The sequence below is a fragment of the Apaloderma vittatum genome, unplaced genomic scaffold (genome assembly GCF_000703405.1).
Source record: "Apaloderma vittatum isolate BGI_N311 unplaced genomic scaffold, ASM70340v1 scaffold13563, whole genome shotgun sequence".
Taxonomy (NCBI): Eukaryota; Metazoa; Chordata; class Aves; order Trogoniformes; family Trogonidae; genus Apaloderma; species Apaloderma vittatum.
In genome coordinates, this window is record NW_009706513.1 from 34,329 (window position 1) to 49,496 (window position 15,168).

Here is a 15,168-nt window from a genome sequence, read left to right on the forward strand (position 1 = left end):
AAGAGCAGACTTACAGTAATTTGTAGTTGGATCTAATAGACCTGACCATGCTCCCAGAAGATAGTTGATGCTCCTCTTAGAAATGAGATTGCACCCTAAATAAGTTTTGATAGTCCTCAGACAAATGTAACGTGCAACTACCTTTTGAAGCTTACTAGGCCACTTTCTAAAGCACAGTCATTTTGAATAAGAAATAAAAATTAGTTCATCTTCTAAGCCGGTCATCCCTCCTCCCAAACTTTGTGTAACCTAACTTCTCGGTCCCCATGTGTTGCCTGGTCTAGTTGAGAGGTGGCGTCCCTGGCCATAATGGGGAGGTTGGATTAAATGATCTCTAAGGTCTCTTCCAGCCTAGGCCATTCTATGATTCTATAATTCTCTTATGGGATTCATGAACATTCAATGCCTCATTGCCTACATTTGGGTTCCCCTGCAGCCCACTGCTCTCAGCACTCTGAAACTGGTAATGATTTATACCACAAAGCAAACACCTTCTGTAAATAGGAGAGAGACACTGAGCATGTAAAGACCAGAAACTGGAAAATCAATCCGGTATTCAGTTTAGCGGGTAGAAAATGTTCAAGACCTCAAAGAGAAAATCTCTGTTTACCTGAACAATAAACCAATTCAGATGGAAAATCAGAGGAAAGGAAAAGGGCATACACATAATGCTGCAAAATGCTCACTGTTCGCACTACGGCTCTCTCTGATCAGGCTCTTTGCAGAGCTTTTCCAGGGCTGTCAGCTTTCTCCTTGTCCATCTTCACAAACCATAGTGTGTAACCCAGAGGTCTTTGGGCCTTTTCAAATAAGAAACAAGCTGGCATCTTGAAAACCTCCAGTGAGAAGGAAAAACATTTGTGAGTCCTTACTCAGACAAGTATCCCACCAGAGCACAGCAGCTGTGGACAAGGACCCTCCATAGACAGTCTTTTTCACCATCAGCCAGCAATAGAAGCATGTATGGACAAAATTCCTCCTTTTCCCTTTCCCCCTCCCTCTCCCTCTCCCCTCTCTTTTTCTGCCTTTTGGGTCACGTCCCAGGATGTTTTCTGCAATGGCAATGTGATACTTCAGGTTAATTCCAGTTAACTGGGTATGCATGAAGAGCTGGCATGCAGAGCTGGAGCCTGATGCAAGGATTACTCACCTTCCACTACGACCATTGCAGGTTTCGAATAGGCTGTGCCCAGGCTGTTCCTGGCTACACATCGATACTGTCCTGCATCTTCTCTCTGAACGTTGTGGATCCTTAAATTCCCAGAATCGAGGACAGCAATGCGAGCATTCTCCTGCCAGAGGAAGGAGCGACCAAGATGAGGATTCTGCATGCAGGCAGCACCAAATATCCACTTGCAAAGATTGGGCTTACCTGCATGAAAATTTTTTGTGTTGTCCTACAAGTGAAAGATTTGAGGCCAGCTCTTCCTGCCCAGCATTGTCATGACACACTTACCCATCCCTCTTTTTTGCAGATCAGTGAATCACAGCTTCAAAAGAACCCTCAATCTTAGCTAAGCAGCTCAGTAGCTCTTATTAATGAGAACAATCACAAGTACATTCAGCAGCATTTGACCATGCTTAGTAGTAATAAATATGTATCATAAAATATAGATACACAGAAAATGGTTTACAGGCAGAATTATTGCAGATGCAGATATTTATGAGATGAACCCTGGATTCTCCAAATGCTTGCCTCCTAGCAACTAGAATTTACAAATGGTTTAACTGGTGCTAATATTTTAACACAGTTTCTTTATCTAGCATTACTTAAATTTCATTCTTTACTCACCTTTACAACCATTTCTCCTTTGATCCATGAAACAGACGGTTTTGGATTCCCCATTGTAGTGCATGGAAGCACAGCCTTTAACCCTTCTATTATTTCCACATTTATAGGCGGTCGGGTTATTTTGGGTCCTAAAATTTTAAAATTAAAAACTTAAAGTTGAGCTGAAGCTGAAACATATTAGAATAGGATGAGCTGAGAAATGACAACAAAATCTCTGCTGTTTTTTTCTGTACATTGCTGAAAGATAGAACAGTCTTTATAAGGTCATGAGCTACCTTAGAAAGAAAAAACTTTCTTAAGCACAGAACTCAGAGTTTCAGTTTATGGATGCATAAGCAGCTAACTTGCAGGGGTTATTTGTTTTCAGGAGTGAAGTTTGACAGTCATTTGAAATAGGGCCTGGGCTAACATCCAAATCCAGATAAGAGTATTTCCAATATTGAAGAACATTTGCCTTCCATGTTTTGACATTCTTCACACAGTGACTTGTGTGAAAACCCAGATCTGGAGTGAATCGGTTTTAGAATAGTTTTAACCCAGGCCTGTCTCTAGCTCAACAAGAAGGGCATGCAAAGTCAATTAATGTATGTCCTTAACCGAAAGATTTATAACTATGCTAGTAAAATGGAGAAAGGATCCTTAAAGAAAAAAAAAAAACTATGAGATAAATTTAATTTCATTTTACACAAAGTAAAACAGGGCTTAGCTTACTCTGAGCGGGCAGTAAAAAAGATCTTCACCTCAGTGTTTTGGGAAGTCTGAAGTTCTGCCTCTCCTTCACAATACTAAACCAGCAGAAAAAATGACATTCAGGGGGCATCACCTCCCTGGCCTCCACCTGCAGGTGACCAGAGTTCCGGAGAGTCCCAGAATTACCAAACCTGCAGGGTCATGCTCATTAGCAGAAACAAACCCTTTCCTATAGACCGATGCTTTAGCCAGGATATATCTCAGCTGCCCTTTTAAGTGTTTGTGTAAATAACTGCAGCCCTGTGAGTTCAGCTGAGATCAGCATATATAGAGCTCTTCGCAAGAACCAGTCCTCTGCCTTCCACATGGGATGCTGAGATTTACATCATGGTGCTCCAGACCTTTCAAGACTGCTATTAAAAACATCTGAACAGCATTGCTTGCTTTTGCCATCGTCAGACATAAATCTGATTAGTGAAATCTTATGTTTAAAATTCAAAAAGAATTTATGCAGTATTGCCACAGAGGTCTAATCTACAAAATTGTGCTGCTTTTGTGAAGTTTTGCACAAAGGGTGTTCTTCGAGGCATGGGTTTTTGTCCTCTGACCCTGGCACAAGTGTGTGTTATTCAACGTGAACAATCACAACTGGTTTTAGTTAAGATACAGTCCCATAAACCATGTCTCTGCCTCAAGGGACTGCACCCAGCCACGTAGAAATATGGGTCAGCCCTTAACAGAGACCCTCGGGGGGGTCATACCTGGGGGTCTGCTCAGGCGCTCTATTGCATGCTCACATGGAGTCAGGAAAAATTTACATCACCACTTACGCATTTTCACTTGGAGAGCCCCACAGCTCTGGGCAGCCGCTCCAACCCCATTATCCGCTGTGCAGCAGTACACCCCATCATCGCTGTCCTCCACGCTCAGGATGGTCAGGAGCTGCCCATTCCTCTGTATGCTGTACCGGGTGTCAAACAGCCTGCAGGGCACAGCACAGTTTGTCAGGGGTGGTGGAGGGGATGGCGAGGGAGAGGAAGAGGAAATTGTGTTTGTATCTCCAGACAGCACTACAAATGGCAGTACATTTAATTTTTTTGTTTTCAAACTGCAAAGATAACTGAAGGCATTGAAAATGTTGAGCTGGGCCTGAAGGTTCAGTTTGTGCCTCACTAGACCATGCAGTTCCTGACTGACACCAACACGGTGGCAATTCTTCCTCCAGTTCCTTCTTCTATTGCTAAAGTAACGAGGTATCACCGTTGGGTTTCTACCAAGCCAAGGACAGGCATGAGCACAAGTAATCATATCCAGCTGGCTCCTGTTTTAGCTATAATCACTCAGTGCCTGTAGAGGAACAGGAACTGGCTGAAGCATTTTAAAGAATACTTCTGCAGATTTAAAAAAAAAGAAGGGATAAGAATGTTTTTCTCACTAACCATATAGTGTTATGGAAAGATTTTTGCTGCTGTGAAAAAGAGATGCAAACCAGAAACTAAATATTTTTGCATCTGCATCAGAAGTGTTTTAGTCCATTTTTTTTTTGGAACTATAGAAGTGTTGGGTTTATTGGTAAATAAAAAAATAAAATTACAATAACAAAAAATCAAGCAAACAAGCACAGAAATGTGCTGAAGAAAAGAAGCCATCTGAAGATTACAGGATGCAAAAGTAGTTATAGTTTAATGACAGCTGGCTTTAATTTGGAGACTTTAGGGAAGTCAAGAAAAGCCCTGAAGCTGGAGCAGTGAAGGTATTATAACAAAGTCTGCAGAGAGAAGAGCAGCTGTATATGTGAGCAAGGCGTGTGCATGACTGTTTGTGTGTGTGTACATGTGCGAGAGGAAGGGAGAGACAGAAAGAAAAGTCTTGAGAAAGCAGAGGGCTGACTTCTGATTTTTTACTGCAAAACTGGAAGAGTAAAGTAAAACTTCAGCAGAACAAGTTAATATAACATTTAATAAATTCCCCCATGTTGGATGTTCGCACCTTCATCCATGCTTTTTGGAAGCATTTTCATGCAATTGGCCTTTGATTCTGGCGAACAGTAGTAAAAGGGATCTGACCTAAGGATTGTCTCCCAAGCTATTTCAAATAGCTGATGCCTAAGAATGCCCTGGTTTTTCTTTTGCAATTAAAAATCCTACAGCAGTCACCAAGTCATCTGAATATGCCATTTGTGGTGTTACAGGCACGTATTTCCTTTCAACAGCCTTTCATCTTACAGCCTTGTATCACACCCTCCTCCTTTTCACCCTAGGAAAAAAGAGTACAATGAACTTATCTGTCCTGTAAAAGTCAAATGTAGTGTTCATTCCCTTCTTTCCCTGAGGAAGGCTCAGCCCAGGCAGCCCCCTCCTGGGAGACAGGGCAGATAAACCATTTTACTCAGCACAGGGCACCCACCAGTCCACTGGCACAAGTTTTGACTCCAAAATGAGAGGAGCTTACAGAAGACTCGTTCCGACAAGAGCCTCTGTCCTGGCACTATTCCTACTGAAGCTGAATGTTTACATACTATTTTGTTTTGAAGGCTAGCTTAGTCATCTGTTTAAGTTGCTGGGACTTTGGCAAAGAAGAAAATTTTGTAAATAACTGATATTTATTGCTTGCAATATCTAGCCTCTTTGAAGTTTGATACATACACACACAGAAGCATATATTTATGGGTTTTTTTCAGAAAGTAAAGTCCACTGATCCGATTGTTTTCCATTGTGCATCTACTTTCATCGATGTTCTTGAAAAGTAACAGAAGTATTTTCAGCTTATCTATTTCTCTGATTTTGGTCCAAGCTTTTGTATCCAGCACCACTACTAATGCCAACAAAACTTTGGGAAAGCAAAAGTTGTTGCTATTAATGTTCCCCAGAAGCCCCAGTAAAGGAATGAAGAATCTGAGTTCTCTGGCCTCAAGAGCAGACTTTCTTTGATCAGTATTTTCCTTTTTTTTAAAGGTGGTGAAAAAGGCACTGTGTCTCAGAGAAAGTGGGATGGCTTTTAGAAAGGTGTGTTGCGCTTCTGGAAGTGGAGACTGGGGTGAGAAATGACCTGGTTTTCATACTGTCTCAGAACACAGAGACAGTGAAATTTTAAAGAAGGAGAAGGCAAGTAAACTCCATGGTCCTGCATGAATGGCTTCCTCTCCTGCTGTTGATTTTCAGGCATGGAGTTGCTGATAGGGAAGGAATTAGGAGAAAGGTGACCTGACCTGAAAATAACATCCATGAAAATTCAGACCCATCCTGCAACAAATCTGGGGGCAGAGGATTAGGACCAGGGTTTTGCTCAGGTTCTATTGCAGGCAATGAAAGAAAAGACTTTTGAAGGCTCATATGCATAGCACTCTGCTTTTCTCCTCTCCCAAACAGCATTCCTAGCAGTAAGACTTCCTTCTGCTGATGATTTGTTTGGAGTATCCCTACATAATGGTTCAAGGGTTCTTTGGACACTTGACCCCCTTTGCAGGAATTATGTTTCAGGTGACTATCTGACTGACATGGACATCCCTTGTGGAGAACAGGCCTTAATTGTGTTACACAGAGATTGTTCTGTAATTTTTCCTCACAGAGGGAGCAGCTAAAAGCAACCTAGAATGAAAAACTGATGTGAAGCCATGTGACAGATACAATGTGAAATTTCAGATTTAAACAATCCAGTACACTTTACTTTTCAAGAGGCTGTGTACCTCAACAGAGCTAAAGCAGTGGTAGCAACTTCCATAACATGTTTCCAAGGCTGCCTTCTTTGGGGTCACCTTGATGTCTGGTGGTTAATGTCTGACAGCACATAACAGTTTCCTATGGTCATATCCAGAACCAGAAGCAAACAAGAATACTGTGATATGACCTTCTGTGCAAAGTTTCCAAGCACATTGTAGACACTCAGGCAACAACTCTGGCAATGCTTCTTTTAAATATCACACAGCATACTCCTCCTTTGTAAATCCATAAACTAAGGAACAAAATAGACTGCACTGTCTGTAGCTGGAGAGCAATCTTCTGGCATTTTTTGCGGCAGAAACCAACTGCCTCGAAGAACGTGTATGAATCTGCAAGAGCACCCTCCAGGTGCTACTATCTCACCGTAAGAAAAATGTACTCCTATGTAATTATAGCCAGTCACCCTCTTCCCTGCCAAAGACCCATTCTGATGTTTCCACGTATCTTCTTTATCATGAAACAAGCACTGGTGGGAGATGCTGGAGAGGTCTGGGGCGGCTCCCTACCTGATGGGAATGCTGTTGCGAGTCCATGTAATCTCCGGCTCAGGGTATGACTCCACTACGCAGACAAACTTGGCAACATCCTCTACCAGTGCATCCACAGTTTCCAGAGGAGTGCTGATCAAGGGAGCTGCATGAAGGAAGAGAAAATAAGAAAACCTCCTAGTGCCTCCTGGAGAGAAGCATGAAGCCTGCCAGATCCCTCTGGCAGAGGCAGCCATGTCTCTGCAATTTCGCACCATGGCTTTTTCCCCAGTATAGAGGTGCTCTGCAGACTTTCCACATGTTTGCTGTAACACAGGTCCCTCCACATTTGTAGCTGCAGCCTTCTGCTGTTTGTTGCATGTTTTACATTCCCCTTTGTGTTGACTCCTTAGGGGGAAAAACAGAGCCACCCAAGCATGGGGCAGCTCCATCAAACCCTGTGCTTACTTTGTCTCTAACCTTCCTCTCCCCCAGGTTGCACAGCACTAAGTGCAGATGATGCTGTCCCCTTGCTACTGGGGTGGAGTTGGATGGGATCAAAGCTCAAGGAACAGCACACATGCTGAAGACAAACTGATCTGCCCCCGGAGTAGGCATAGTGCCTCCTTATTAAGACATTACGCATGAGATTTGGGCTTCTTCATCATTAATATAGGATTTGTTCTGCTTAACTATTTATCATTTTTTTAAAAAAAAAAAAATTATACAGTACTATATTTTTAAAAGCCAGGCTCCTAAAGGCCTTTCATGTGTTCCAGATTTGAGGAATGGCTAGCACACATGCCCTTTTTCTCACCTTTTCTAATGAAATAGCACCAGAATTAGGTATCTAATAGCTGTGTCTGATGCTTTTTATCACAGACCTATTACCATGTGTTATTTAAATGTATCTTTAGAAACATTTTCTGTCATTCTGGTAAAAGATTTGAAGCACGGCTGGAAAAGATTGAAGGATACACCTAGAGAATCGCTCCACTGTGCATGGTATGCATTGCAGCCATTGTCTCCAAAGGTGCTTGAATGACTTCTAATTTGTGGCTATGAGGGACGCACAGCTAATATTTGCTGGACTGAATTTCACTGATAGCTGTTCTGAGGTGAGCTAGTTGCATACCATGTTCCTGAAACACCACCTTGAAAATGTACAGCGGATGCAGGAATCTTCCTGTTCCTCGCACACCACAGCGGTTTCCAGCATGCTGCATGTCTTCTTACAGGAAAACCCTGCCCACACTGTATCTGCTGACCCTCATGAGTACACTGAAACTTAAATTCAGAAAGTACATCAATTTTACCCCTCTCTCCTAAAAAAAAAAAAAAGTGAAATAGAAGGTGCTCCATTTTAAGCGAGTGAGAATAATCGAAAGTATTTGCTTAATGCTTTTTCCATTTACATGAGAGTAAAACTTAGAATGTCATTGGAGCTGGAATGAAGATAGAGGAAGGAAGGATCAGCTTCCACTATCAGGTTTATGTAAAAGTCCTAACACTTTTGAAATGTCGTTAGAACTAATTTGCCTCAATAATATTTCTAGATTTCCAATTGCGTAATTTGTAATGACTATACTTACATAAAAAGATCTTAAAACAACAGCTAAGGTAGCACTAAAGATTATGTTAACTAAACATAAATTAAAACAGGTCTGGGTCAGATTTGTTTGAGATCACTGCTTCAAATTTTATCAGGTTTCAATTACTGGGGCATTTGGGTCACACTAGATAGAAGTAATTACCCGTATTGCAACCTAGATGAATCCCGCACCAATGAAATCAAATGGAAGATTTTCATAAAGCCTAAATTTCCCTGCCGCTGGAGGTTGTATTAGCTATCCTCTCTACTTCAAAGGAGACGTTCCTATTTCGAGACAGAGTTTATTGGGGTTTGATGGCATTAAGCTTATCTGAAATGGAGTTTTACGATCTAATTTTATAATGTTTTTATTGCTGTTGTCCAGATGCCTTGATCTCTGGAAGGATGCTTTTTTAACCCTGAGATATGTACATTTTTACAGTAACCAAAATTCGAAACAAGTAGCTTATGCTGTCACTATGAGCATAGCCATTCTCACATAGAATAAAGTTAGACCTGTACCAAGAACCAGTGTCAGTAATGACAGTATTTTATTTTGGGGGGCAGACAAGGGCTGTCAGTTTTATATCTTATATAAGTTAAGTACTTTTATGGTATCTCTTCCATTCCTCAGATGGCAGTTGTTCTTAACTAAGTTGCCTACACCGAGTCTAATCCAGCATGTTCTGAAAGCCAACACACAGCTCTTAGGGCAGAACCAAACCTCATACTCATACTCATAGAAAATACTGTCCAAACCCACAGCACTTTACCTATGACAAGATCAGAAGGGATTTTTTTTTTACAGCTTCTTCCCCAAATTCTACCTCCTAGAAGGGCAACTGTGACAACAGCATCAATGTGTCCTTTTCTTGTATGCTCTTTTTTACCTTTCCAACATTAACCGAGTGCTGGCCTCAGCAGGGAGGTGAAGGCTGCGATCCCACGGCCATGGCGAGGGGCAGAGGGCACGAGGGCGGAGGGCGCTCAGCATGTCCGCAGGGGACAGTGAGCGGCCGAGGGCACTGCCATTTTGTCGTGAGGAAGTGAGAGAGCCTCAAAATGGCTGAGATGGCGCCTGCTTCTAAAAGGCCTCCAGAAGGCTCAGGTGTTGATGTCAGTCTGTGTTTTCTCAGGAAAGCAATCAAAGCCCATGATGTCTTCATTATCAGATTTTAACGTGGGAAAATAAAATCCAAACAATGTGTAGACACACCTATCAGCATACAGAAACAGCCTCAGACTTCTCTGTGTGCATTTGTTGGGGCTCTCTGACATTTTTCAGGTAGCCCTGTGGCTTTAAATGACATTGACAATTAATCAGCTTATATATCTGTAAAGCCACGGAGATGCCATTTTTGTGGATGTCAGCTGTAACTTCCCAAGACAGCAAAATCACCCAAGGCTGGTCATGGGGCCCATGAGAAAGCCAAATCCACTTCTATCCCCAGCCCACCAGAAGCTCCCAAATTGCTCAGGTTTAGTTTTGGATTCACACTTTAGAAACAGTCTAGGAAAACAAAGCAAAGCAGAAACAGAGCCAGTCTGCCCTGCAGTGTTGCAGATGCCTGGAGATACTGTGGTTCCTCTGGTCAAAACCTGCTCAGTTTTGTTTCTAGCTAATGCTGAAGAATCTCTATGGGTACTGCTGGGCTGTAGTTGCATTTCAGCCTCTCTCAGGGAACAAGACAATTCAGCCACCTGTGGCATTTTAGGAAAGGATGTGTATCTCTTCATTGCACTGTACCACCAGAAAAAAATGAATCCCTTTCCTCTTTGTATTTCTTGTCTCTCCAATTCCATCTTACCACACCTTTCAAAAAGATAGGCGTTCACCAACTTACTTTAACACCTTAGGAAAAAATTAACATTTATGTTTCAAAAGTTTTTTATAAATAATAGACCTCTTTTTTTTCATTTTTCCTAGCAATTATAAGAGCACAGCCCTGTGAAAGCAGTGATATTGGCTTAAAAGATGAATACTGGCATCCTTCTTGAGGTGTTGTTTTTTGTTTTGTTTTGTTTCGTTTTGTTTTCCCAAAGCAGCAAAGTTTCTGGTATGCTTTGAATGGCTCCTGACAATCACTGTGCAGCAAAACCTTTTGTCCAGAGAGTTGCCAGACAGTGCATTCAGAATACTAGTGTTGCACTTTATACCTCAAAGATTTCTCTAAATAGATATTTTTCAGTTCTCATGTTGGCTAGAAGTGTGTGCGTCTACATTCATGTGTGCACAAAAGAGAGGAAACAAGTATAATAACTTCTATGTTATAGGCAATACAAAACCATGCATGTTTTTATTTATATACATACACTCTGTAAACATGTTATAGCTATTTTACTTCCTCTTTGAGCTTTATATTTTTATAAGCATTCACAGGCACACAGAATACCACAAATCTTGGGCTCAGCAACAACAGGCGCTACCAGCAATTAAAACCTGTAAGCTGCCTTTGACATGAGAAATGCCAGTGTTACCCAGGTGACTCCCCTGTCCATTGCAGTGGGACTACCTGCTCTTCCTAGACAAAAAAAAATTCAATCCCAGACACAAATACCATATTATTTTCACCTCTATCCTTCTAAAAGCAGTGAAGTGGCCACTGAAAGCAACGTATTTTTGACATTTCTGGGACACTACGGCACCACCCAACCCACCGTTACCAGAGATGCCTTCCCCTTTGCTAAACCTCCTTCAGCAAGTAGCAGAAGCGAAACAGAGCAAAATCCTCTTCAAGCAAACCTTTCGGGAGTGTCTTGGCCAAGCTGAGGGCTGCCAATATGAGGACGTGCACCAGGGGCACCTTCAACAAGTCATTCATGTTTGATCCAGAAGGCATCTGGCTCCTTCAGGCAAGACGTGTGGAGACCCTGGACGGCTGCATTTCGGACGGCGGTGTGTGAGCAGAACCTCTCCCCTAACGACAGAATGGGGTCTGCGGGATCTAAGTATAATCAGGAATTCTCCCACCCGGCGGCGGTGATAGACATGGCCAGCTGGTGCGTATCCACTTCAGTCAGTGTGAAAGCGTGGGGCTTGTGAAACAAGAGAAAGAAAATCCTTTCTGAATTCCTTCTAAGCAAACAGAGAGGAGTACAATGGGCAAATGTGCTTCCAGGGCAATACCCTACCCCAGGGCTGCAAAGTCACCAGACCTTAAAATTTCTTACCGTGTAAGGGCAGGAGTGGGAAAAATGCTTACCATCAGATTCTCCTTCATCTTAGATCCTCTCTTTTTAATTTTCTTTCCTCTCTCTCTCCGACTCCCTCTGTCTTATTATAACCTTTCATGATTGGCTGCAATATGCCACCTGTTGCTCTGCTGGTAGCATTTCTTTTCTTAACAGATGTATTTTCTGGAGCAGGGGAGGTTGGCAATGGGAACTAAAAATGCCCCTCTTTGCCAATGAGGTTATTGGTGTTTGAGAACCACTGCAGCACACTGAAAAAAAGCGGAGCCTTGTCCTGGAAACAGACCTCCAAATAAACCTGAATATCCACACTGGGACTGACATTTATACTCTGGGAGAAAAGGAATGTTTAATTTCAACACCAGCAGCAGCCCAGGGAATTTAGGTACAGGTAGAGTCATTTCTTTAGGGAATTATGACTGTTGGGTACTGACATTATTAATTCCTCAGAAATATTTTATTATCCACCAAGTCTCTGCCTACAGTGAAAGACCAAAATCAGAGCTTATTTTCCAGGAAGCTTTAGAGGAGTGTCAGACTTGAGAGAATCTTCTGACTAACTAACTCTGTCTTGCCCCATCCTAGCACAGAGGTCTACATGACATCATCTTTTTCAAAAATGCCAAGTCATTTGTACTCCCTGTTTTCCAGCATAAATATTTACATGAAGCACATTTGCAATCAATCTTACTGCTGTGGAAAGACTGATGTGGAGGCAACATCTGCATGAGCAGAAGAGAAAAAATATAAATAATCAAGCTGGGGAGAATCTAACTGATGATGAAGCCCTGGGAACGTGACTCCAGATACTTTTTGACATGTTATCAGCAGAGTGGATGTGAGCTTTGCATTAAAGGCACAGTTTGAAGAAGAGGAATGTGCAGTCATAACATATCACAGTAAAAGGTACTTGGAGATCTCTGGAATTTCCTTTGTTTGCTGAGCCTCTTGGTTTCAACCACTTATTAACCGTCATTTCTGCAATGAACGTACACAGTTCAGCAGTGCTTCCTCTGACACGCAAATGGCATAAAACTGGCCAGAGCTACAGGTGACTGAATCCTGGTGGTTTGGCATGGGGTGATAATGGAAATGTTCAGGTACATGAGGGCTGATATGGAGCAAAGATCCCTAGACAAGTGATCCTCTGAAGATGAATAAAGGCAGTAGCAGTCACCGAGCATGTGTTAAAGATCTTCCAGGAATTCTGGAGCTAGCAACAACAGGGCAAAACAACAACACAACAATGAAACAACAACAATCCTACATGGGAACAGAGAAATCCTGGCCTATGGCTGAACTTACAAATATTTCCTTTGTTTTGTTTAAGTCCAATCTCATCCAGTTAGTCTGCTCCATAGAAATGCAACTTAGTCTTTTAGGGTAAAATTCTCTCTTTGGAGTGACGTGACCAGAGGCCTCTACATCACTGGACTCCTATCTGGGCTGTGTTACGGAGACTTTGAAACTGTACCATCCCATACAAGTCCAAAAATTAATCTTTCCCTTTTACTTGCCAAATACAACATTTAGAAATGACGCTGACAGCAATGGCTGCTAAATGTTAATAATGCTTTTACATTTTTAGCATCACCGAACTACTCCTAGCATTTCTTTTCCTCTGCTTTATAAATTTTTGTTAAGAGCCACAGTAAGCTACAGTGCTCTAAAGTGAACAGATCTAAATTTACATTTTAAATGGGAGTAGAGGGGGTACCTGTGCACAAAGTGGAGTTGTTTTCTTTTCCAGCTACACATGCCATGCAGGTAACAAACAACATATGTGGGGAGCTGGAGATCATCTGTGTCCATCTTGTATAGGGAGAAATCAGTGGAAACAAAATACTAGCCACATCAAATTTTCTTTAATCCCAACCATTTTTCAAGTTTTCCTTATAGAGGTAAAATGCGCATTTAATTTTTACTCCCAGCAGTTATGAGTTTGCTGGTTACTGCTGGTTGACGTTTGTTTCCTAACAAAACTGAGATACAGCTAATTGTCATTTACAGCTGTTGTTATTTGTCATCATGCCTCAAGGCCTCTGCAGAGATGAGGTCCCAGCAGCCTACGCAACTAATAACCAGAAGCAGTCCCTGGCCTTCACAGATTGCAGGCGAAACTTTGTTTCCACAAAGATCTGTGCACCAGTTTATTTCTCTGCACTGCAAATACCTTTGCAGAAGTCAGTTAATGAAATTCAATGCACAAAGTGTGAAAAAGCATTCATTTATCTACCTATCACTTTTTCCTTTTACAAGCTGTTTGCAGAGGGACATTTAATACAATGTTTTTCAATAAATACATAAATAAAAAGGAAGTCGGAATTTTTTGAGAGTTTCATGAATAGTTAGAGATATCTGTCTTCCAGTTAATAGATTTCTTGGCATCTCTCCACCACAATGAGCGAAAATTTACTCTGCACTGTTCTGCAGAGGACAGGACCATGGTGGAGCTTTTCTTTGTACACCTCTTCTTTTTGTCTCTCTTTCAGGTGCTCTGCTGAAAAATGACAGTTTCATGCTAACACATGATTTGGTCACTTTGAAAATTGCCTTTTGCCCCACATCACCATCTGGGATGTCTTCTTCCTAGGTAGTCTCAGATTTTCATCCAAGTAGACAGGCCAGTGCGGGTATTTCCAGAATAAAGTGCCCAGCCAAGGAACAAACCCCTTCCGTGGAGATGTCACAGATTAGAGCTGGGCCAGCCACTAAGTGCTGTCAGACATTCTTTAAGCCCCTCTCCATTCCCAAGCGGGAAAGAATAGGGAATGAGGAAAAGAGACTTACAGATTGGGGGAAAAAAAAGAAAAGAAAAAGAAAATTAAACCAGCTTTAATGGATAAGGAAATAATAAAAATATTGAACTATATACATGTATTCAAAACCGGTATCAGATCCAGCTCCTCCCCATCCCCCATCAGCAATCCCCAGCGGTGCTGCAGAGCAGGTGGCACTGGGAAAGTCCCAGGCTCAGAGGCAGAGGTGAGCTGGACATGGGAGCTGGATTCGAGAACTTGGGATCAACATCAAAGGCAGAAAATAGGACAGAGTCCTCCCTGCAATGACACCAGCCATTGCAGAAAAGAAGAAAGAGAGAGACCTAAACCCTCCTGATCCGTGAGTTTTATACTGAATATGACATATAAGAACAAGGCCATCTTCTATAGACAGATAGGAGCAGCTTCACATTCACAAGCCCTGGTCCTCATGGGGGACTTTAATCACCCTGATATCTGTTAGAAGGATAGCACAGTAGGGTGCCAGCAATCCGGGTGTCAGAAGAACCAGTGAGAAGGGTGCCATGCTGGACCTTGATCTCACCAAGAAGGAGGGACTGGATAATGTGAAGCTTAAGGGAAGTCCTGGCTGCAGCAACCAGGAAATATTAGAATTCAAGACCCTCAGGGCAACAAGGAGAGTGTGCAGCAAGCTTGCCACACTGAGGAGACCATATTTTGACCACTTCAGGTGTCTGCTTAGTGGTGTACCATGGACATGAAGGGGAAGGGGCCCGAGAAAGCTGTTCCATATTCAAGGACCACCTCCTCAATGCCCAGACATAATGCATTCCAGAGAAGAGGAAAGCAGGCAAGAATGTCAGGAGGCCTGCGTGGATGAACAAGAAGCTCCTGGGCACACTTAAAGACAAAAAAAGAATTTACAGAAAAGGGAAGAAGGGACAGGTAGACTGGGAAGAATACAAGAAGTTGTCCG

The 15,168-nt window shown here is 42.3% G+C and overlaps 1 protein-coding gene across 1 annotated transcript in view; it reads right to left on the reverse strand.

Annotated features, from left to right (window-relative positions):
- Nucleotides 1–11,081, reverse strand: part of LOC104271223 (muscle, skeletal receptor tyrosine protein kinase) — a 43,741-nt gene extending 32,660 nt beyond the window's left edge. Inside the window, exons 1-5 of the mRNA XM_009865828.1 lie at nt 11,003–11,081; nt 6,708–6,834; nt 3,313–3,464; nt 1,793–1,920; nt 1,151–1,292 (exon numbers count right to left, since the gene is read on the reverse strand). Of these exons, the coding sequence (XP_009864130.1) occupies nt 1,151–1,292; nt 1,793–1,920; nt 3,313–3,464; nt 6,708–6,834; nt 11,003–11,081 (628 nt within the window). The remainder of the gene's footprint in view (nt 1–1,150; nt 1,293–1,792; nt 1,921–3,312; nt 3,465–6,707; nt 6,835–11,002) is intronic.
- Nucleotides 11,082–15,168: the final 4,087 nt, after the last annotated feature.